General features: G+C 47.2%; 3 protein-coding genes across 3 annotated transcripts; 2 read left to right on the top strand and 1 right to left on the bottom strand.

The window, feature by feature from the left end:
• Nucleotides 1-10,277: 10,277 nt before the first annotated feature.
• On the top strand, nt 10,278-10,583 carry PHALS_04770 (uncharacterized protein; the record flags this gene model as incomplete). The annotated part of the gene is made up of 1 exon (XM_024718607.1): nt 10,278-10,583. One exon carries the CDS (start codon nt 10,278-10,280, stop codon nt 10,581-10,583), a length of 306 nt encoding a protein of 101 aa, XP_024583989.1.
• A 3,414-nt stretch (nt 10,584-13,997) lies between these two features.
• PHALS_04769 (uncharacterized protein) lies at nt 13,998-16,923 on the bottom strand (the record flags this gene model as incomplete). Its single annotated transcript, XM_024718606.1, has 3 exons — nt 13,998-14,516; nt 14,581-14,925; nt 14,989-16,923. 3 exons carry the CDS (start codon nt 16,921-16,923, stop codon nt 13,998-14,000), a joined length of 2,799 nt encoding a protein of 932 aa, XP_024583988.1.
• Nucleotides 16,924-17,277: 354 nt separating this feature from the next.
• On the top strand, nt 17,278-21,376 carry PHALS_04768 (EF-hand domain pair; the record flags this gene model as incomplete). Its single annotated transcript, XM_024718605.1, has 4 exons — nt 17,278-17,955; nt 18,010-18,258; nt 18,321-19,222; nt 19,291-21,376. The coding sequence occupies 4 exons, from the start codon at nt 17,278-17,280 to the stop codon at nt 21,374-21,376; spliced, it is 3,915 nt and encodes a 1,304-aa protein (XP_024583987.1).
• Nucleotides 21,377-24,136: the final 2,760 nt, after the last annotated feature.

The raw sequence follows: 24,136 nt of genomic DNA, 5'->3' as shown, positions 1-24,136 counted from the left end.
AGTCCGTCGTCATCGGCATTCTGCCGAGCATCTCTCCGAGGTCGTCTACCGCTGTGCAGATGACCTCGAGATCCTACAGCACTTTGTGGACCGACTGCCTCGCGTTGAGGATTATTTAACTCTGTCGAGCGACTCTTAGCCGTCGAGCAGACGAATGCGTCACTTCGTGCAACGGTGGAGCGCCTTGCGCCGTTGGAAACAAAATTTGTTGCACTCCTTGCTCAGAACCAGTTGCTGGTTCAACTTCTGGGTGGTCAAGCGCCTTTGGGCTCCACCGCGGCGCCAACGCTTCCGCGTTTACTTGCACCGGACCCCCGTACTGCTTAAGTAAGCCCACATATAACACTTTTCCATCTGCTTATTCCTTATACATGTCTTTGCTTTCATCCATCGCGTCGCGAAAGTGTCGTAAGACACTCAGTCTAGTCGACAGGAGGTCTCCGACTTCTTTACGCAAGGTGAGGGGCTGACATCAGCTAGCCATTCGGATATTCGTCCCAACAAGCCCTGAGCCATGGGATGGCGGCGTCAGCGGGACGCGAGAATTAATAAGCCCGTTCAAGTAGAGTGGCGTATAACCAGTAGAAGAATGCACAGCGTTGTTCAGAGCAAACGCTACGAGTGGCGACATAGTGCTCCAGCGCTTCGGCGTCTCAGCACAGACGCTGCACAGAACGTCTTAGACGACGCGATTCACGCGCTCGGTCTGACCATTGGTCTGCGGATGGTCCGCTGCTGACATAGTCAACTTGGTGCCCAGCACCCTGAAGAGTGTAGATCAAAACTTCCCAGTGATGAAGCGCGGGTCTCTATCAGAGTCAATTGACTCCGGAAGTCCATGCTGTCGAAGACGCGATCGACAAACAGCGTCGCTGTACCCACACCGTCGTTGGTGTCCGGCACTACCGCAAGATGTGGCATCTTGCTCAAAAGGTCCACGAAGACCATTACACCCGTGTTGCCTGCCAATTCCTTCGATAGGCCAAACAAAAGTCTATACTCATGGACTGCCAACACCCGGAGTGTACCTGTAAACTGGCCAGCGTCGCCGCCGCATTCGGAGAGGGTTTCACTCTCTGACACGTCTCACATGTGCGCACATATGTAATCTTCCACTTGTACAACTTGGGCTACCAATAATGGCAGCCCACCGAGATGTACATCTTTTCACAACCAAGATGACCACTAACCTGGGTGTCGTGGGCCTCATAGAGAATACGATATTTTGGATTCTCATCGTAAGGAACCACAATTGTGGCGTATCCGTTGAATCGGTGCTATAATACAGCAAACGTTACTCAGCGAATGTCAGTGCAACTGTGCGCACAAACGCGCCGACAATTACTTGTCCGAGTTATCGAACTCCTTGCTCCCGAGAGCCTGTAGCAGCGCTACACACACATCATCACCCGCGTATGCGGCGTGGATCAACTCCGTCACTGACGACGCCACCGTCGTGACATGATCACGCTCATAATCCGGTCTGCGTGGCAACGCATCAGCCAAAGCATTCTGCTTTTCTGGCTTATTCTTCACCCCGAAGTTATATTCTACAAAGAAGGAGAGCCACTCTGCGAGAGGTGGGGCGACTGAGTCTCAGTGCGTAATATAGCATGATCTGTGTAGATAACAAATGGCTTTGAGCCAAGCAGGTGCATCCTGAACCTGTGCATACTTCATCGCAAGTAATTCCTTGTCGTGAGACTGGGTAGTACCCTCCGCAGCCTTAAGCTGGCGGGATTTGAGCGCGATCATCCGATCTCGCCCCTCGGTGTCTGCTGTAGCAGTGCACAGCCGATGGCGAAGTTCGAAGCGTCAAAGACGACGATAAAAGAACGATTAGGGTTTGACAACGCCAGTACTGGTGCATTGAGGAGGCTGCCTTTGACCATGTTAAAAGCCTCCCGATTTTTGGTGTCCCAACACCATTCTGCATCCTTTCTATGAAGATTAGACAATTGCCGTGCCATTTCCGCATGTTATGCACTATACTTGTGCAAGTAGTTTGCGAGGCCAAGCCACTTGCGCAAGTCCTTTTGGTTGTTTGGAACTGGTCAGTCCACAATGGCCTTGAACATAGCGGGATCCGCTAGAAGGCCACGCTCTCCAATGAAGCACCTTAGAAAGGGATTTTTTAGCGCCAAAAATGCACTACATCTGTCCCCCCGTGCCCCGCATGACTGTGGACGATTATGCCGCCGAGGTATGTTTGTGCATACGACCGATGAGGCCTGAACAGCTTCGTCACAAAACGATTGAATGTTGCTGGCGCATTTGACAGCCCTTGAGGCATCACCAGCCACTCTCAGAGCTTGCCGCTCGGAGTTTTCACCGCTGTCAGCGGAATGTCACTCGGTCTCATGAGCACTAGGTAGAACCCATCGACCAGGTGGAGGAAACTGTAGTTAGTACAGCCAGCCATGTTGTCCTGAAGAACAGGAATTGGCGACTGTGCCGAAATGGTGGCAGCGTTTAGCTAATTGTAAGCGTGAACGATACGCCACTTGCCGTTCGCTCCCGGAAACAAAGCGTGGGAGTCGAACGGGGAAACTTGCTCTCACGCAACATTCCTGCCTCGTGATTTGCACGGAAAACACTGCTTCTCGGGCAGGGTTTATTGGCGTGTTACGCAGCAAATGGCTCCCGGAACCAGGTCAATCTCATGACGCACAGCTCGCTCTGGAGGTAGGACTGACGGCGGTTCTTTGGAGGCGACGTCATGAGATACCTTAACCAAAAAACAATATGGATCCAAGGAATTTTTTGAAATCAACGACCCACTTGGTGCGTTCAGCACCTTCTTAGAGTCCTCCGGGACAGCTTCATCCAGAAGCGACGACGAGTTAGACTCCTCGTTCGGTCGAAGAATGACCATCTCAACTAAATCGCCTTCCTTCAAGGCAGCGCCAAACCCTTCGAAGGACAACTCTTTCAGCTCAAGAAGGACTTCCACTGCAGGAATATGACGTCGCCGTCTTCCTCTCCCGTCACACCGTTGACAAGGGTGTATAACTGTGCGTTCTCGGCTACGGTAGACACACCCTGGGTCACGGTCGACGCCCTGCGTCTTGAAAATACCATACGGCATCGCCATCTTCTCTCTATAGAGGTTTCACGCCTTATCGAGATTGTGGGAACACGCACTCGGCGTCCAGTGTCCCCACTCCCTGCTCCATCAGAGCCTTGATGTTATTAACAACATCTGACGAAAAGCTCCGCATGCTTCTTCCCGTGGATAACGTGCCACTCTACGCGCATCAGAAGGACCTTGCCCCAGGATGCCTCAGACCTCGTTCGACCATGCCACTCTTGGCATGCAGCAACTGCTTCAAAACGTGAGAAGTGCTCAGTGGTATACGTGCCACTCCATGTGCATCACAAGGGTCTTGCCCCTGATGCCTCGGCCCTTGGCCGACCATTTGATTTTGGTAGCAGCGACTGCCCTAATACTTGAGCAGTGCTCAGTGGGTTATGCGCCACACCACGTTCAGCTCGCGAGTCACGCTGGGGACTCTTATTTAATACACCTTCGGTGCTTGATGACTCGGATACTCCGACATCTAGCACCTTGACTATCCCGGTCCAGTGTCCGCGCTAATAGCGCTTCTGCTTACTAGCAGAGGTGGGTTCATGACTCACCGAAGCTCCACCAAGAGACGTGCGCGTAGCACCCAAGGTCTTCGACCTTTAATCAATATATGGTTCATGGTGTTCCAACCATGCCATACCAAGGATAAGGTCATACCATGCACCCAAGTCTAAGACTAAGCAGCGTTTTACGCTATCAAAGTAAAAAATAGTTGACACCGAGGTCCACAGGGACCCTCGGCACCGTGACACAAGTCCCGTCACTAAGCGAATAGTGAATGTGTCACTCAACCATCTTTCAGCACCTCGGCATACAGTTGACTTCCTTCAATCGTGAAGCGTCGAGAATAATTGCCCGACGCAATATAATTGATAAGGATTTTCCATGGCTTTTCAGAGCCCTTCGCGTTCGCTTTTACGACCATCAACAAGCCCGGCTTGCATACACGCTCCGTGTTCAGGTGCACGAAGCTCTTCGGAGCTGAGCCCTGCTGCCCTCTACCTCGTTGAGGCTCATCAAAACTGAGTTCTCTCGAGGAGGGCCCCGCGCGTACTGGGTGTTGTCGTTTCCCTGCGATGAACTAGAAGATTGGTGAGAAGCGGGGCTTCGGTTCGGTGAACCTAGACGTGCCTGGCGCAGGAGGCGAACAGTCAGCAAAACTAAGACGTGCCGACTAAAAGACGAATATGACATTTAATGCCACATCTACCGCTTCTTAAAAAAAGACGGATGCACACGGAGAACTTTCATTCTTGTCACGTCAGTGCGGAGACCCTCCATATAGGTTGTCACTGTGACCGCTTCGGGAAGAGGATCGGCTATCATCCCGGCAATGAAAGTACGCAACCCTTGGACAAAGTCCACCAATCCTTCTTGCCCTGTCGGGTGGCAAGAAAACGCGATCGCACGCGATACGCCCGGTTGGGCTGCAAGAACACGAGTAAAAGCTGCAGCTTCAGCTCAGTTTAGAATGGAAACGCCGTTTCAACCGATGTACCGCACGTCAGTGCCCATTCTAGTGGTTGACCACCGAGCTTATAAATAGCTAGCGCCGTGCGCTGTTGCTCGTTCTAGAGCATAAAGGATATCATAGCCATCTCGGCCACTCTCCCCCAGAGCAGGAGATTCTCTCCATCATTACTCTCAAAGGTCTTAATACTCACTGTGAGCGGCCTGGGTCTGTAGGAGTCATTTATGGTCGAAGGCGACGTCACGGACGCAGTCGACGCTGACAGCCTCTGCTATAGGTGCTCTAGTAGAGCATGTTCATAGCTCGAAAACGCCTCTAGGCGCGTTTAATGTGTTGCACGCCCTCAGGGCCAAGCAAGGACATCACCTTTTTATCCCCCGTCCTGCATACACTGGGGCATATAGGGAATTTCTTTATCCGCAAAAGGATCAGTCGTAACGGCTTAGGCGGTGATTTCTACGAGTTCTACCAAGTGCAGCGGGGCTGGTGAGCCCTATGCTGAGAGGAAGCTAAGCTAAGGTGACCGACATTATGGTACCATTATGGGTGTAGCGGATCGCAATTCGCTACCTCCAAGAGTACCTAAAACCTTAATTCAAGGCATATATACTCTTCCGTTAAATATCCAATCTGTATTTATCTGTTTTATTTACGGCAGAGCCATAAAGTTTCTCAAATTAAGTAGTAAAGTCTAACTAATTTGCATAACTACTGGTTCTTGTTACGGTGTAGCCACACCATTGTGTGATTACACCGAGTTGTGATCCACACCTTTGTACGGTCACACCATCTTGTGTGACTCACCCTTTCAAACCAGCGTACGTATAACCCCGTTTCACTCATCTTGGGCGAATTGAAGCATTGCAGCAGGGTTGCTCGACGCTTGAAGGTCGCAGCAAGAGCCTTTCAATCTTGTTGCGGAGCAGAACTCGAAACTCGACGTTCTGACTGATGGTTCCGCCCAATGCTCGGCTTCGGAGTCCTGTTTAAATTACGATTTTAACAGGTTCGTGATGAACTTGTTCGACTCCGGAAGGACGAGAAATCTTGTGACGGCTCACGAACACCGGTTCCGCTCAGTTTAATAGGTAGGCTCTGTTCTCGAGGTACTCCATGGTGAGCATCATTCTCGCCTTCAAGGGTTGGTATCATAAAGAAGTAATCTTTCGATGTCGTTCAACACTTGTACGCCGAGAAGAATCGTCACGAAGAGTTGGTTGCTCTTCGTGAACAATGGCTTGACTTCATTATCCGCTCGATCATCTCGCAAAGGTAGTGTAGAATCGACAGATCCACTCGAAAGATACGACTTTAGCCTTCCCACATAAAATTTAGGATGTAGGCACATTTGCGTAGGGATGTCTCATGTACACACATCACCACTGCATTTCAACACCTTATACTCTCCAATGAATCTTGGTAAAAGGTTCCTGCTTCCCAAGTTGGACACTGCATGGTCAGGCACATTAATCGTGCTGAGTACTACAAAAACTCATTGACTTTATATACCTTTTTGACCTTCCTTCTGCTTTCATCTGCATGTTGTTTTGCAGATCCTGAGCTTTTGCAATTGCGTCTCGAACAAACCGAACAACGGCTTGTCTATTTGCAACGAAGTCATCGACGTGCTGTTCCTCACGACGTGTCATGTCATCTGGAGTTCTAATTATGTCGGAATTTGCTTTTAACTCTGTGACTGGACTGTAGAAGTAGCAAAAAGCGACTTTGCGATCAATAATTGTTGTTGTAAAAGATCTTATGACATCAACAGGTCGATTACAAAGCTGCGATGCTTTGGTAACTGTGGGGTTTGAGCCCACACAGACTGGCATGTCTAGCGGAACTTAAGTCCGCCTCATTAGACCAAACGTGTAACGGGGTTACACATAACCTGGTAACAAGGTGTGTGTCACACCAGATGGGCTTGGTGTGATCACACCCAAACAAAGATACGGTACGGGGCTGGATAGCCAGTAGTTATACATGTTTTTCGATTTTACTTAGTAAAATCTATGCATTCAAAATTAGGCGGCTTTGCTGCAGATAAAAATTAATAAATTCAGTTTTTAATTTAAACCGAAGAGTTAATTAGCCTACGGTTAAGGCTAAAATTACTCTTGGAGTAAGCGAATTACGATCCGCTAAACTCGTAAATGTTCTGAGTATAGAACGGGAGATCAGGGACCTAACTTACGTTTCCTCGAAGCGCAAAGCTACGGCAGCCCCGTTGCAAATACGGGCAAGATTCATACTTCTTAATTTACCTCGTCGTGATCAAGTCGATCAGACCATATTTCGATGTATCCCAGCCCTACCCCCAAGCATTCACGCAAGCCTCTCCATAGATATCGAAACCAGCCGTCGTTTCATGATTCTCGCGCAAGATGATTGAGTGTTGGATGGGGGGGGCTTACACCTTCTGAAACCGGGTTACACGTACCTTGATATGAAAGGTTAGGTAAAACAAGATAGTGTGACCACATAATGGTGTGGCTACACCCTAACAAGAAGCGATTACGTGGCAAGACTGCCAATACTTATGCATTTTAAATAGGTTTTACTACTTGATTTACCTATCAATTTAGATATGAGCGGCTCTGCGGCAAGAAATCAAAATAGACAAAGTTCACATTTTGAACAGAAGAGTTTATATCCCTTGGGTTAAGGTTGTGGTTTCTCTTGAGCAAGCGGATTGCGATCCGCCATACCCCTACTGATTCTAGTATAGAATGTAAGGTCGGTGACCTTAGCTTAGCTTTCTCTAGGCAAAAGAGCTACGGCAGTCCCGCTGCACCCTTCTTCTCAAGCACGTACCGGCAACCGATTTGCCGCGGAAGATCTATTCGTCTTTTCAATTGGCTGTTTTGCGGAGTCTGTATCCATCAATATAGTTGCCAGAGGGATCCAGAAATCCAACCAAGCTTCGCTTATACGCACGGTCCAGGACAATAGCCCCGGATCTGTGCCACGATATTTCAAACGACGGTATGGTCGTGCAGCTGAGCGCCCTTCCATGCACAATTCGTATGTCATGCAGGATTCTGGGAAGGATGCGCAAACTGCTAACGACACGAGCAAAATTAGGTTATCTCCGAACAGCGCTGTTTCCCAGCCATCCGCTATAAACGGTACGTGTTCAAACGCCCAAACAACCGCAGGCACACCGTCGCATCGCACCTTGCTTCAGCGCTCCACAGAGATTCGTCGCGACAACAATTAGATATCTACTCCACCGCTTGTCGAGATGTCACGGTCCAAGGCAATGGATATCGAAAATATTGCTGCTTTGTATGAAGCTGGTGGAGACTAGAGTCAACCCGCCGCCCCGATTGAGCAAGCATGTCCATACGTGCAGCCTCGTGCTCGTTATATGATATCATTGAGACTAGTCATGCACCGCACCAAGCAAAATCCTCGCCTCGCTGCCCAATGAAGATGGTAACCCCGTCGTCCAGCAAATTGACCAGCAGCAACGAGGCCAGCTGACAAAAGCGCCTGTTGGTAACATCCGCATCATGATGAAGATAGAAGAAGCCTCCCAGAAGCTAACCGGTTAGGAAGTTAAGATTCTTCCAAAAAAGATATCGATTCAGCGAGTTTAATATTCTTGCCGACTGCTTCTTCATTGATGTGTCGAGTGTCGACAGTGATTTCGACGCAGACCCCATGCTTGAACGCTGCTTCGAGCTCGGAGCACAGCCGATATACGGTACACTTCGAGATTTAAATCTGATAGCAGTGATCACCGCAACCACGTGGCGTGTGTACTTCCGTTAAAGTCGGTGCCCTCTTGAGCTTATTGTACGCGGCTCTGTGTGTGAACAACTCGTTTTTGCTGTCCGCATTTACCCGGTACATGCTAAGAACGCATCTCTTTCGACCCAGCGCATGTTGTTTGGTCAACATTTTATCTATGCACACGACCTGGCAGAAGACGTTGCCCGGACTTCCACTACTACCCGCGCCGGACCGGATAAAAATTCGACCCGGCCATCATATGCTGTAGTAGTAAGTCGGAGCACAAATGAAACTTTGCTTTAGCGATCACTCCGCGAAGGCTCCTCCAGGACAGCTGACATTGTTTCTGTGGCAGCCTCTAATGACGATCCAGCGTCTAGCGAGATCTCTCCTGGCACCGCAGGATCCTAAGTCGTGTCACCACCTGGTAGTTCGACTTTTTCTTGGCTACTGTTACCACCACCAGCAGCAGCAGTAGCATCCCAATCTACGTTGCTAATAACTACTAATACTAAGCGTAAAAGAAAGCGATCGCGGGCTGATGGAAACTTTGCAAACATGCTGATGAGTTCTCGTCCGAAACCTCTTGCCGGAGTTCCAACAAGTAACTATTTCAACATCCTCAGCACTATCAAGGCCGAGGTCGGTTGTTGTCCAGCGACGCTCGGAGACCCCGCGCTTTCAGATCGTGCCACGAAAGGTTGAAGATCCGCGCGATAAAGACTAATAAACGATGTCGATTCAAGAGATTGTCAGTAAGATGGAGGCTGCTGAAGAGACGGCTAACCTAAAATCGCTGCCAGACTGCTTGGCTGCTGCCGATGCCATGGTGGATAGTCTTCACAAAGCACTCCGTACGACAAATAACCCTGACACGCTGACATTCATCAGCTCCGTTAAGGCACCCATGGCTTTGAATTCCGTGCTTCTACGGCAGAATCGCGAGTTGAGCCCCAACATTACCGAGATCGCTCAACTCCACATGATAAATCCTGTTTTGAGCGCGATTGATCTATCCGTCACCAGCACGTTTGCCCGTAAATTGGCCAAGTATGTCGGCACTGTGGTTTCCAAGACCCGTGATAGTGTATTTCGATGTGTTACCTCATGGTGGAACAATCCATATACAGCATTCATTACGTGGCGACCAGAGCATTGTTGCTCTTCGAGCTGATGTTGATGTACACGGCGTCCATGATCTTTGAGAAGAATTATTGGCTTTAGCGTCAGACAGGATGGTCAGTACCTTGGATCCCAGCACACAATAGACGTCTGCTGCACCCCAACATGTTGTTGGTCCTGCTTCGCTCACAGATTGGCATACACTGATTTAAAATATGGAAAGAGGTCCAATGGCAAGAAATCATGCTAAATGACCTCGAGTATCGTCGGAAATGCGATCACTTCTTCCCAGAGAAAGCAGAAGTGCTGCAGCTTCAGCAAGCTGAAGGCCAATTTGTGCTGACGGCTCGAATGTTTGCGCTGAACTACTAAGGTGATCCCACGCGTAGATGTACCTGAAGTATCATGGCAAGACGTCAGCTTGATGACCATCAACACCAATGGGATCAAGAAAAATGGGCATCTACTCATCGATCACCTCCTTACAAAAATAGTCTTTCTTGCATCCAAGAGACCAAACTTTGCGATTGGCACTATCTGGATACTTTCAGTTCAACCTCCAATCGCGCTTCAAACACAAGCTATTCGTCAGTGCCCCTGGCGCAGTCAATGCTTTACACAAAACAAACCGATCTGACGGTGCCTTGACTCATCCAAACCACGCTTACGTGCTCCCCCAGGACGCAGCGCCTGTATGAGTTGACTTGGTTAATTGAAAGTTGCTGATGCTTGGCGCATCCATCACCAAGATGAACGCATGTACAGTGCCCCCAGCCGCGCCAGAACCGACCTAACTACGCTTTGCTGTCGAAAGACTTTTGTAACGCTCTAAATGGCAACTCTAAGTAATTTGAGCCTATGGGCGCAGGTGACCACTTAGCACATACAGTGACCCTGCGTCCCATATATCAGCCTCACGGATACGGTCGCTGGCGCTTCCCGGCTTACCTCCTGGATTGTTCCGATGTTATGAATGACATTCGTGGCAAAGTTCAGCAAGTTCTGAAAGATCAAAATGCTGCATCAAACCCAGGCAAAGTCTGTGAACAGTGGAAGCGGTCTATGAGGAGACAGATACAGGCTCTACAACGTAAGCTACGAAAGCAAAATGACACTGTGCTTAAGATCGCACAACAAATTGCAACAAGATTCCGCATCAATTGAGACACCATATCCAAAGATGCATATCATGCTGCACTGAATACGTACCGGGTCTGCGTGTCCCAGGATCGTTGCTATAACCAAGACTCGGCCTTTGACTTTCAAGTTCAGAATGCGGAGACGTCTTGCAGATACTTCTTCCGTCAGCTCGACACGAATTAGTATTGAAGAAGTTCGAACCCCAGAAGGCAATATCTCGCGAAACCCAGCTGATATTCCAGCGAGTTTTTAAGCCCATTGGGGAGGTAAATGGGATACTGGCCGTCCTATAGGACGACAACCAATTGCTGACAGTCAATGGAAGCTGCGAAATACAATTGACAAGCGTCTTACATTAAAGACCAAGCTTTGCTAAATGCCGCAATTTCTGAAGCTGAACTCTCCGACGCGATCAAGCTCATGAAAACCACCTCTACGCCCAGCATGGATGCCTTACAGTTGGCTTTTACCACGTCGTAGCTGATGACTTCGGGAAATGCTTATGTACAAGTTTAGACTACCAGCTGTCGCGCAGTAAGCTCCTCCCTACCCAACGCAAGTCAGCTGTGTGCATGTTACACGAAGAAGGCTCCAGGGATGATCCTGGCAACTTCCGACCAATCTCACTTATTGGTGTTGATGTCAGGGCCCTGTCCAAGGTGCAAACCTATCACCTTCAAACCTTTCTTCCTTGGCTTAGTCATGGCGACCAGAATGCTTTTGTAAAGGTCGGTCTATTCATCATTACTTGCGCTTCGTGGCGGATCTGCAGGATCTCGTAACAGCTCGCAAAGAGAGAGCCTATGCCTTGTTTTTCGAGTTCGAGGAGGCATACGACCGGGTCAACTGAGACTATATGCTCTAAGTGCCCGACCGCATGGGCTGTGATGGCGCTTTCACTGATTGGTTGAAGCTTCTCTGCACGGATCCACAGGCATACCTTTTGTCAGCGGACACATCCAATCACCGATTTTTCCAAACGAGGGTTCTATAAGATGACCCGCTTTCAGCGCTGCTGCTCCTTGTGGTCATTAAACCGCTGGGAAATGTGCTCCCGCAACATGAAATGCACAACGTTTGCATCACCGAAGATCACACTACCATCAGCGGCTTCTTTGCCGACAATTTAACGCTGCTCTCCAGCTCGTTTTTCGGTATACAGGTATAGCTTGATCTAGTTCGGCTGTAGCTCTGGGGCCAAGCTCAATCTTACCAAATGTGTGCTTATGCCTCTAAATCGAAAAAGCAACCCGATTAGCATTCCTGGCGTCAGGACGCTTCAGCGCGGGGAGACAGTCAAGTTCCTAAACATTCTATCTGGTCAAGTACCAGTCGAAGACGCCATCGTGTAGTTCTTAGACTGGCGTTTTAACGAGTAATTCCTACAGTGGTTCCGTCGCGCTCGTACCCTGAAAGGATGTCTGCTGATTGCCCCGACCATGGTTGAAGCGGGGCTGCTGTGGCTCTTTTGCTTACAGGAAGCTAGCTAAGGTCGATTACCTTCCGTTCCATACTAGAACCAGTACGAGAGTAGCGCATCGCAATTCGCTTACTCCAAGAGTAACCACAATCTTAACCCAAGGCAAGTAAACTCCTCTGTTCAAAATGTAAACTGTAGCTCTTTGTTGTATTTGAGGCAAAGCCGCCTGCATTTAAATCTATCAGATTTCTAATTAAATAGTAAAATCCAATTCAATACATCACTACTGGCAGCCCCGCCACGTAGTAGCTTCTTGTTAAAATGTAACCACACCGTTGTGTGGTCACACCATCTTGTGTGACCCACCCCTTTATGCCAGGGCACGTGTGACCCTGTTCCACTCTTCCTCATCCGAACTGTGAGCACCCACAATTCATATTTTATTTCGCCTCGTACGATGCTCGCGTGTCTAAGACACCTCTACGTTCCCAGGAACTTTGCACGCATTCTCTGCTTAATGTGCCCTGCGTTTAGAATACAAAAGACACCCAGCCTCGTTGGTTCCGAGAGCGCCCGCAGGCAGAGCCCTTCTTTGTCTCCTGTACGCGTTGCAACTTCAGACAGTACGTCCGCGGCTTCAAGGGAAGCGCATCCCATGCCCTCGGCAATCGCGCATCGCGCCCACCACAGACAACGGATAACCTCATTGAGGATTGGAAGATGTTCACTACGAGTTGGATACTCCTTTACCAAGATGAGAAGAAGAGGAGGGTGAGGTGCGCCAGCGGCGCGACGTGATCCCTGCTTGAACCTTGCGAACACTGTGTCCGTTTCCTGACCTCTCGACTTCCACGGAAAGTATTATCATAACCAATCGCCTCGACGAGACACAGAGACAGCAGCTGGAGGCTGCCCACAGGGAGGCTCTTATGCGCTCGCATCCACGGTCGCTCCTAGACCCTCGTGTGGGATACGGCTTTTGCTCGGCGGATCCCGCTACAAGAGAATTAAGCATGTCTATCTGTCCGAAAGAAAGCTAGTCGAACGGCTGATCTTCCATCTCAGGAGAAGCGGTCGTCAATTGACGACAAGTGCTACCAAGTACAACTGGATTGCTGTGCACGTTAAACAAAGAACGTTTTGGCTTATATAGTCTGCATCATCAAGCTTACAGGTAAAGGGTTCTCGGCTTTGTGGATTCGAAAGCTTTGAAAATGTCCAAGTACTTGGACTGCTCTTCTATATCAAAAGTGACGTTTATAAAAAAAGTTTTGTTTCTGAAGTTGCTCAATATATATGCTTTACTTTTTAATACAAGTGCATGTACTGCATGACATGAGGCTCGCGTACTGCAGACCTCTCCTTTACGGAGTTCCATCGTCCTCATTAAAACAATCAATTTATACTATAGAGATGTGTAATGTTTGCGTACACAATTGTGTATAAGATTTACAAATGGAGCGAATACGCAGTTAACATGTACGACATAACGTTTTTCAACTCAATTTGTAAGGTATCATCAAATAACCAACCTTTATTTTATATGAAATGGAGTATTTTTCTGCGGTGTTCGCATTTAGTTGAAAATGCATTTGCTTTGCTGAGGCGCCTGTTGCGACTGAATGCTCTGCTATCGTACACCGAAAGTGGTTGCCAGATCGTGGTGAAATCTTGAGAGACCCATACACTGACTCTAGTGGGTCCGCTTTTGTCCGCTTGGTGTTACTGCTAATTGAAGCTAGATACGAAATCGAAAGGACGCAAGGCGTATCTGGTGGAGCGGAACATGTGTCGACCAGTAAACAAAAGCGCGAATTCGACCGGCGCCTGTCCTCTCTACCATGTACCTCTATCAGTAGCCGCCGTAAACAGGACAAACTTGAACTCGCGTGTGGAGCGCTTTTTAATGCTCTTAGCTGCAATCGTCGAAAAAGAAGTAGCAGAAAAACTGATTTTGAAATCCTGCACTTCAGAAAACTTCAGATCCAACTGTTAATACACCACTGGAGGCAATCGTGTTAAGTGATTTTGTAGCTTCGGAAGGCATCTTGTATGAACTTCCACTGCTCAGCCAAACCTTCCTCCTCCATTTCAAGAAAGCACTGAGACGATTTATCATTTTGGGCATCAAATGATGAAGATATAGATCGAGCAGGTGGCTTCACTATTAATGCGGGTTTACTCGCATTAATGTGTTTGGAGTGAATATTGGCGTCTAACGCTTTAAATTTCCATTGATTCTCATCCGAGTCATTGAATACTGAGCGATCCAAGTGACAAGCTTCGTTGTCGATGAATTTATTTAGCAAGTCGGGAAAGAGCTGAAGCAAACGGGTGACATCGCCTTTTTGAAACTCAGCTTCAACGAGTTTGAGATCATCCTGAAGATTATAATCGGTTGCTGTTACTGATTGTAATAAGTACTTGATAAACCTCAGTATCTGACTGAATAAAGCTGCAATCTGCTCCTTTAGCGTCTTGACCAAGTCATTTTGTTCTTGTTGAGACATTCGCATTTCTGCAAGCTGAGATTGAAGCTGTAAAGTACCATTACGCGTCACTCATCACAGAAATAAATAGCTTAAAAGAGAACTATTGAACCTGGCAATTGTATTCGTTCTGCTCTTCCGCAAATGCAGCAGCCTTTTCAAGAACCTGCTTTTTTTCATCAGCATATCGCTTCTGGTCGTGAATTTTTGACTTTTGATCCTGAATTTGCTGACTAAGTGCCGCCACATCCGACTCGAGCGCTTTTCCCATTAAAGCTAATCGGTCATTTTTGGCTGAAAGGTCTCGAATCGCTGACTTCTTTGCCTTTAGGATTTCACCTTGGTACTTCGCAAGTTCTTTTAGTGCATAGAACTCTTCGCAATCGACAGTTGCACTTCGCAACTTCTCGTGGAGAGTATCTTGTTGGACAACATACCGCTCGATCTCCGCTTCACGCTAGTTATGGAAAAAAGATTACTAGATGAGACTCAATAACTTAGCTGCATCCGTGTATCTCACCGTAACCAACTCCTCTCGACAGTCTCGAATCTCATCGTGCCGATTTTCCATCTCGTGCTTGCACAATGATGCAGTGGCTACGAGTGTCGCACAGGCTGCAACGAGATCATCACGTTCTCGTGCCCATGATGCAAGAGCTCGATTCACTTCGGTAACCACTCGTTCTCCAATTGTAGCAACGCAGATGCACAAATCGTTTAAGGCGCGACCCAATAAAAAGATTCGTATCGGCATTTTTCTTGTTATGAATGTGGTGAGTGCTTGACAACATGTTTTTAAATCGCATAGCACAAAATCATTTTGTAAAAACGCAGATCGATCTGCTTCAGTGTCGTCTGTATTATCGTCAGTCTTGGCTCGCCGTCGACAAGTATCGGATATTGTGTACAATGCAGCTGAAAGCGCTGCTTCTAGCTCTGCTATATCTTGCTCCATTTGACAAAATCGCTGTGTTTTTGTATCTATCATCTCTTCTTGAGTATCCCTCGCTTGTATCAGTTTATCAAGTTGTTTTTTTACATCCGCAAGTGTGCGCTTCAGGCTACTATTATCGTGCATGAGTATGACATTTTGGGCCACAAGCTCTCGCTTACCAAGCGTTGTAGCCTCGACTTCTGCATACAGCACATTAATTCGCTCATCCGATACCCGTGCTACCTCCTTTAATTGATTTTGAGATAACATTTCCTTCTCTTGCCACACCTTTAGCTCTGCTTGAAGACGCTTCACTTTATCTCGCGATTTCTTAAGTTTACACACGTAGTTGTCGACAGAATCGAGCAATTCTTCTTGTAGCACATTCATATCATCGAGATGGGTTTGCTTCGCTGTACACTCATTTTGCAGTCTCTCAGCTTCTTTTTGCGTTTCTTCACATTTCAAAATGCTATTTTCGAACTGCTCATTCAGTGATTTAATAATTCGTGTCATGTCATTAATCGTTGCTTGCATCGCAGTCTTAGCTGTTATGGCTGCCTGTAGACGGTCTTGTAGAGCTTCATGCAATCGCTGAGCATCCGATACGACAGTTTGAAGCTCATTCATCTCTTGCACTTTTTTCAATAGTTGACACTGTACATCTTCATAGTTTTTACGAAATAGCACATCCATTTCTTCCAACTGCTTTCTTGCAGCTTCGAGGTCATTGAAGGTCGCACGTTGTCGCTGTTGCTCTTGGTCGAGTTGCCCTTGAATTGATTCAAGCTGATCACTTTTCTCCACGACATTTTTTTCCTGCTCGTAAATTGTATGACGCAGCTCCGCAAGCACGACCAAAAGTTCTTCGTGACCAGTAACGTCAAAGTCTGTAGCTTTGAGATGAACAGCTTCTTCAAGAACGCGGATGTACGCTCGCTGCTCATTAACAATCCCTTTGATATCGATCGCTTCGTCTTTCTCTTGATCTGATGTATCATTTAACGGAAGTAGGTTGTTTATTTGAGTGTTTTGAAATACTTTCAGCTCTGCCAGCGCTTTTTCGATCCGCTTAGCAGCTACTTGATACTTCATCTTTTCGCTTTCGGCTTCCTTGACCTTGCGGTCTAACTCTTCTCGCTTCTGTCCGATTGACGCATCATTGCTAATCATCAACTGTGTCGCACGTTTCTGCTGGTCCAGAGCTATCGTGCGCGATCCAGACGGTGTTTTCAAGCTATTGTCTATATATTTCCTCTGCTGCTCTCGCATCATTTCCAGCTGTCGCTTCAGGTCTTGAACTTGTTTCTTATAACTATCAATCTGTAAGTTTTGCTTTTCCAGCTCTTCATACACATGTGTCAACTCCAACGCCTGTTGGCGGAGCTTTTTAGACAATGTGTCAATTGGATGTACACTAGTAATTGGAGTATCCGTGATCTGATTTCCTAGCTGATTGGTATCACTTGAATCAGGATTTAAAGTCTTCAACTTGGTGGTACTCATGAGCGGTGTTGGCATTTTTTCGTGTAACAAAGGGGACGAGGGTGCTGTAGTCGTAGCTCTTACTGATCGACGGTGTTTATGATGAGAGGAAAATGGTGGAGAAATTGACAATGGACTTGACTCTTTAAGGGAAGCAACGATACTATCACTTTGAGATTGTTTTGACAATAGACTGACACTTGGGGTCTTAAGCGATCGATATGTCGGAACACTGAAAGCGGATGTAGCAGTTCGACGGACTTGACTCGATTTTTCAAGCTGCATTTGTGAAAATAATCGCCGCGCTGTCTCTTTAGTTCGTTACAGGCTCCCGTCTTCACTTTGGAAAAGACGCGACGGACGGTTTGAACAGCAAATCTTGACAACAGCATGAAAGAGTTTAAGAAGCGAGACTTGTGGACAGCTACACAAGTGCTCGCATTAACTGCTACAGGTTTAGCTGCATCACATACTCAACCATTTGTTCGACTGTTGTACAACGATCCAAAGACGCGTGTGAATAAAGATATAAAATCGCGAACGATAGTGGTGGACGGTCGGGATTCAGACGACGATATCATTTGTTGTCGACAACAAGAGCAAAGCGGGAAGTTTACAGCCAGCTGGAACACAAGCAATGATACGGGAGAGGTCTTTACTGTTCACCCAGTGGTCGACTGGGTCGAAATGCAGCTTTGGAATCATTTTGACAACGGCTTTGACGTGTTTCTGGGTAAAGCTTCGATCTCGTTGCATCAACTACAACAACAATGCAGTCAAGAGGGGAAAGACCAAAATTCTTTGCGTACTGGTGCCTTGTGGTTTCCATTGCAAAGCTCGAAACTCAATGGAGTGGCGTTGCGAATGAGTCTTGAGATTGAGTGCGTCTTTATGGTGGATCCCAAAGTTCTTCGCATTCGCAAGGCAATGGAGCAACGTCAGCATAAAGCGGACGTAAAGGACACTGGCACGAGTGTTGCTGACCCTACGTTCACCTTCATACAGCCATATCAGCCTGTCGAGTGGTCATTGATAGCATCTACTAATGTCAGACATCTCTTCTTTCATGTACGTGATCTTTGCAATAACTCAACAAGACATTCGTTGACGGTGTCCTTCTAGTCTGACGTGGAACGTCTAGCAAACTTTCGAGAGATTGTGTTGTATGGCGATCTAGAAAAAGAGCTGGACGATGACGAAGGACTTCAAATTGACGTTGATCACCTTACAGCATACAAAATGTGTCAATTCTCGGCTCAATATCTTGATCATTGTATAGATACTCTATCTCAGCGAATCGAAGGATATCGCGACGACTATCGAGCTCTGGCTGATACCAAAGCGCAATTATCTAGAGAGAACAAAGCATTGGTAAGGAGATATTTTAGCTTTGCATGCTTGGTTTGATTATATGAACAAGTGTTTCATTTTAGACGTTTCAGCGTAAGTGCTTGCAAAAGGAGCATGACGAGTTGGATCTATTCATTTCGACATATCAACGTCTTTTAGAAAAGAATAGTGATGGAAAGCTTGTCAACGAGCGGCTGGAGGAGCTCAGTTCATCTGATCGAGACACATATACAACCAAACCTTTGAGCCCATCGATGTCTTTAACGGAACAATTCTCATTTATTGAGCCTACAGTTCATAAGACGTGGAAAGAATGTGAGCGCGACCATCAATCTGAAAATGATCTTTTTAAAACTCAGCAAATGGAGATCGAGACGCAACGATTAGCACAGCGCGTCCTGGAACAACAACAGCGAGAGTATCGCGACAAGATTTTGTCAATAGCCGATGAGAATCGAAAGCTGTTTGCAGTTAAAAAGATTCAAGTGTTCTTTCGCAATATTCAAAAGATTAAGCAGACTCAACAAGAGACAACGAAATGTCAAGCGGCAATACGTATTCAGGCTGCATGGAAGCGATTTATGGAGGTGAAAAAGCATCTAAATAGACTTGAGACACAAAAACGAGAGATTAGTATCTTGTTGATGGCACAAAGTGAGCGAGAGACTCGGCAATGGGAGGCTGAGATGAAGCAGAATAAAGCATCAACGAATGTTGTGCCGTTAGAATCCACTGATGAAGAAAACATCGCTGACATCATTGTGACGCCATCTGCTTCACCTTCTAAGCACGTTGTTGATGCACTCGTAACAACTTGGCGTAAGCTTCACCGCGTCTTTGTACTGGCTCACAAATCTAAAGGAATCGCTTACCACGCACTCTTTGATGAAATCGATCTACGAAAAGATAAAGTGATTGATCGAGCTGAGTTAAGACTCGGAGCTTGGAGCTTTGGCATACGACTTGACCGCAAGATCACCCGAGCGTGCGTTCGGATCGAAATCAATGATAAACTTATTACTAATTCACACATTTTGTGCTGTCTACATGCAGATTAATAACTTTGCTCCGTACGAAGTGTCAATTGCCATCGAAACCTCTACTTGTAACATACGAGCAATTTATGACAGGCTTTGAGCTGACATCTCAAGTAATGAAATCTTCCTCGGAGCTGGAGAATTCGATATCTCATTCTGAAAAGCGAAAACGTTCAACTGATGAGAACGAAAATTTAGAGAGCGCCAAAACTGATGAACCTCTGGTTAAACATACTTCAGACGCACACGAAAAAGAACCTACTGATGAGGAAAAGTTAGTTATGGCAGTGCATAGTTTCCGAGCTGCAGTCTACAAGTCAGCAGCAACCAATCTCGGAAGTACTAGCAAGTTTCCGATCGATAGCGCAGTACTTCGAGATACTTTGACGCATATCTGCTATCCGTGCAATACAGACTGTAATAGTCGTCTTGAAGTGAACGAACTGATCTCTCGTTTGACGAAACTTAATCTTCAACTCACGAATGACCAAATTTCAATACTGCGAAAGCTATTTCTTAAAAGTAATGAAAGCGATGAAGTGGATGTCGCGGAATTTCTTTCTTTTGTGCTAACCCACTCATCATCTACTGATAAAGCCGAGCTTGGACTGCTAGGACACAGCGTTCGAGAATTGATATTGAAACATGTTCGAAAGGCTCCAGTCGAAATTGGAAATATCGAAGATGCTGTACGTTTCGTGTTTAGAGAAGCGTACAAACATTCAGATCAGCCCAGCTGCTCAATTCGGGACTTTATGCACGCACTGAAGCGTTTGCATCTAGAAATTGCACCAATCCATATAGCGCGTTTTGTCGTCACATTAGATCGCGATGGTGACGGCTTCATTTATTTCGACGAGCTGCTGACTTGGCTGCGACTTCACTCATTCGATTTATCCGATAAGAATTTGCAGTCAGCGTCTGAACAAACAGTCACAAGTCAGCAAGCGGAAGTAGAGGCTTTGCAAGATCTTTTCGAAAAACTTGCGTTTGCCCATACATCAAATCTACCTTTTATAAGCCATACAAACTGTTTGACAACTTTATTTCACCACATTGATCGTGATAAAAGCGGCAAAATCAATCAAGAGGAGCTACACGCGTTTCTTAGTACTCAGGATCTCTTGTCTTTCATCAAGGAAGATATTCTTAAGCAAGTGTGTGAACTGCCAACCTTACCAGAAGACCCCTCAGCGGTGGTGGCGCAGAAATTGATAAAGCTGCTGGACTCGAGTTCCAATGGCGTCGTAACCTTAAAAGAATGGCTAAAGTTTGGCCAGCACGACATACCACACGACAGCAGTGATCTCGCTAATATTGATGCCATGCGAAAGATATTGTGTGAAGCGGTAGAAAACGACGTCGAGCGATTACTCGACTGGTTTCATGATTTGCCGGGTATCATACAAGCTCCGATAGGCCGCCATGATGATCCGAATCAGATGCAAGTGCGTGTGGCTGAATTCAAGACCGCTCTGCGTGTTAAAGTTGGTGGTACTCATTCTGTGCCCAGGCAGACGATTGATGAGATTGTGAATAAAATCGATAAAAATAAAAGTGGATGGATCACGACAAGCGAATTATGTGCTTGGACATTTCCATCTCGAGACCTTGATGAGCTTCTTCGTCTAATTATCAAGTGCTGGCAAAAAGAATACCAACAAACTAGTACAATCGACATAGCTAACAACTTGTACGCACGCTTTGACGTGGATCATAATGGATGTCTCGGTGTACGTGAATTACGGCAAGGATTCAAAACGTTTGGCTTGAATTTATCCGAATACGAAACTCGTGTTTTACTCATTGCTTTTGATCTTGATAGCGACGGTTGCTGGAATAAAGCTGAGTTCAGTGCATTTGTAAGCAAGCTAACTCCAGTCCCTTTGCTTATTAGTGACTTATCAACCATTTCTGGTCAAAATCCAATCAACAACGCAGAACACCAAGCAATTTTTGAGAATTCACATCATAGTCACGAAAGCTTTTACAGTGACGACAGCTTTTCTGATTCGAAAATACTCAGTGAATCATCGTCACGAGATCAGATGGCCGATAGTGTGCATCGTGAAGAGTACAGCGAGGATTTTATTGAAGACTAAGTGCGTAAAAGGCTCTTGTTACCAAATGTATATAGTCGGATAAATAAATGTATTGTGCTGAAGTGAATTCTCATGTTTGAGCTGCTCCTGATACACTAATGTTGCTAGAATACAATAAAGTCACATGATGTGGTTTTGCCACACTGAAAAGGGTTCACACGTACCACCGAACACACACACAAAAGTTGATGTAGTCACACAATAGTGTGGCTCCACTGTAATAGTGGCATTATTGCCAGTAGTAATGCATATTGATTAGATTTTACTATATTGGTTTGGCACTACTATATTAATTAGAACATATAGTCTTAGATACTCGGCGGCTATGCCTCAACTTAAATGATTTAATTCAGTTTCAATTTTGAACGGAAGAGCCTCTTTACCTTGTTTGGGGTTCTCAGTACTCTTGGAGGTAGCGGATTGCGATCCATACACTTGTACTGGTTCTTGTAAGGAACATAAGGTCGGTGACCTTAGTTTAGCTTCCTGTAAGCAAAGAGCAACGGCAGCACCGCTGCACTTGGTAGCACTCGTAGTCAATCTACGCCTGAGGCGTTACGACTGATCCTCGATTAGGATATAGCAATACTCCTTTTTGCCCCAGGGCGTGCAGGATGGGCTTAATAAGCTAATATCTCTGCTGGGCCCTGAGGGCGTGAAACATCTGTTTCGCAAGGGCCCGAAGCGATTTAAGACGGGTTCTAGCTATGAAAATGATCTGCTAGAGCAACTACAGCATGTCGACTGCGTCCGTGACGCCATCGTAGACGACGGATGACTCCTCCCAGCCCAGTCCGTTCATGGTGAGCGTTAAGACCTTCGAGGGTAAGGCTGAAGAGAATATCCTCCTCGGGTAAGAGAGGCCGAGATGGCTATGGCATCCGCCATACTCCAAAACGAGCAACAGCGCGTGGCGCTATCTATATCCAAGCTTGGGAGCCGAGAACGTGCGGTGCTTTGGTTTAAGCTGTGTTCCCCTTCTGGATGATGCAGAAGCGTCAGCTTCTGCGAGTGCTCTCGCCGCCTAATCAGGCATATCGCTTGCGATCGCGTTTCGACAGGGCAAGAATTAGTTGAAAAACTTTGATCAAGAGTTGAGAGCGCTCATTGCTGAGATGGCAGCCAATCCTCCCCCCAAGGCGGTCGCGGTTACCGTCTTTATGGAGGGCCGCCGCACTAGCGTGGATAAATGGACGTCCTCCGTGTGCATCGGTCTTCTTTTGAAGAGGTGGTGAATGTGGCATTGAATGCCGAATTCGACCTCAAGTCGGCACGACTTGATTGAAATGCACACACTCTGAGCTCGTCGAGCGGGCCTGAACCAATGGATCTCAGCGATGGTGAGACGGAGGAGGCCGAGCTTCGAGCTGCCAAGCAGCGTTTAAATACCCACGGTATTTTATCTGTGGAGACACCCGTCACCTTCGAACTGGTTGTCCCCTACCCAAAGCGCGTCGAGGTTCATCAAATTGACGTCGCACTTCTACCAGTCTTCTGGTTTGTCGCGTGAAAACGACAAAACTCAGTAGGCGCGGGGCGCCATACTGGGGAAGAACTGAGTTTTGTTCAACGAGGTAGAGGGCAGCCCCGAAGAGCTCTGTACCCCTCAACACGAAAAGTGTATGCAAGCCGGGCACGAATGTCGTATAAGCGACAGTGAAAGGTTTTGAGGATCCATGGAAAATACTGGTCGATTTCGGGGCGTCGCGCAATTATGCTCACCGCTCCACGATCAAAGAAAGTCAGCTGCATACTAAGGCGCCGAAAGCTCGGTTGAGTGCAACCGTTACCGACGGGGACTTGTGTCACTGTGTCGAAGGTCCTTGTGGACCTGTCAAGTTTCTTGACTTCGATAGCGTGGAACACTGCTTAGTCTTAGACCTCGATGCATGGTATGACCTTATCCTTGGTATGGCATTGTTGGAACACCATGAGCCACTGGTTGATTGGAGGTCGAAGACCTTGGGCGCTACCCGCACGTCTCCTGGTGGAGCTATTGGTGACTTATGAACCCACCTATGCTAGGAAGCAGAATCACTATTGGCGCGGGCACTAGACCAGAACGGTCAATGCGCTGAATATCGGAGTATCCAAAATGTCGAAAATGAAGGTGTATTGGACAAGAGTTCCAAGCATGGCTGCGGGTTGAACGTGGAGTGGCACGTGACCCACTGAGCACTGCTCAAGTATCAGAGCTGTTGCTACATACCAAGTGTGGCATGGTCGGCCAAGAGCCGGCGCATTAAAGGCGAGACCCCAGTGATGCACGTGATTCAACTCATCCCCGAGAAGTGGGAAAGGAAACGGTGACGAGGCAAGAGTGGCACGTAAACCACTGAGCATTGCTCACGTTGCGCAGCAGTTGATGCATGCTAAAAATGGCATGGTCAACCAAGGGCCGAGGTATCGAGGGTGAGGCATCAGTGATGCACGTGGAGTGGCACGTAACCCACTAAGCACTGCTCACGTTTCGAAGCAGTTGCTGCATGCCAAGAGTGGCATGGTCGGACGAGATCCGAGGCATCTTGGGCTAGGCCCTTCTGATGCGCATGGAGTGGCATGTTATCCGCTGGACGAAGACTGCGGAAATAGCAGCCTTTCATCGGATGTTGTAGATAACATCGGGGCTTTAAAGGAGCGGAAAGTGAGGGTGACACCGGACGACGTGGAGTGCTTGTTCACCCTATGCAGGGTGCAAGACGCCGGACGTCGACCCTGATCCAGGGTGTGTCTACCGAAGACGACGGTACACAGTTATAA

Source organism: Plasmopara halstedii, assembly GCF_900000015.1.
Source record: "Plasmopara halstedii genome assembly, contig: Scaffold_2680, whole genome shotgun sequence".
Classification (NCBI taxonomy): Eukaryota; Oomycota; class Peronosporomycetes; order Peronosporales; family Peronosporaceae; genus Plasmopara; species Plasmopara halstedii.
Note: the sequence above shows the minus strand (reverse complement) of the source record. Positions and strands in the feature narration are given on the sequence as shown.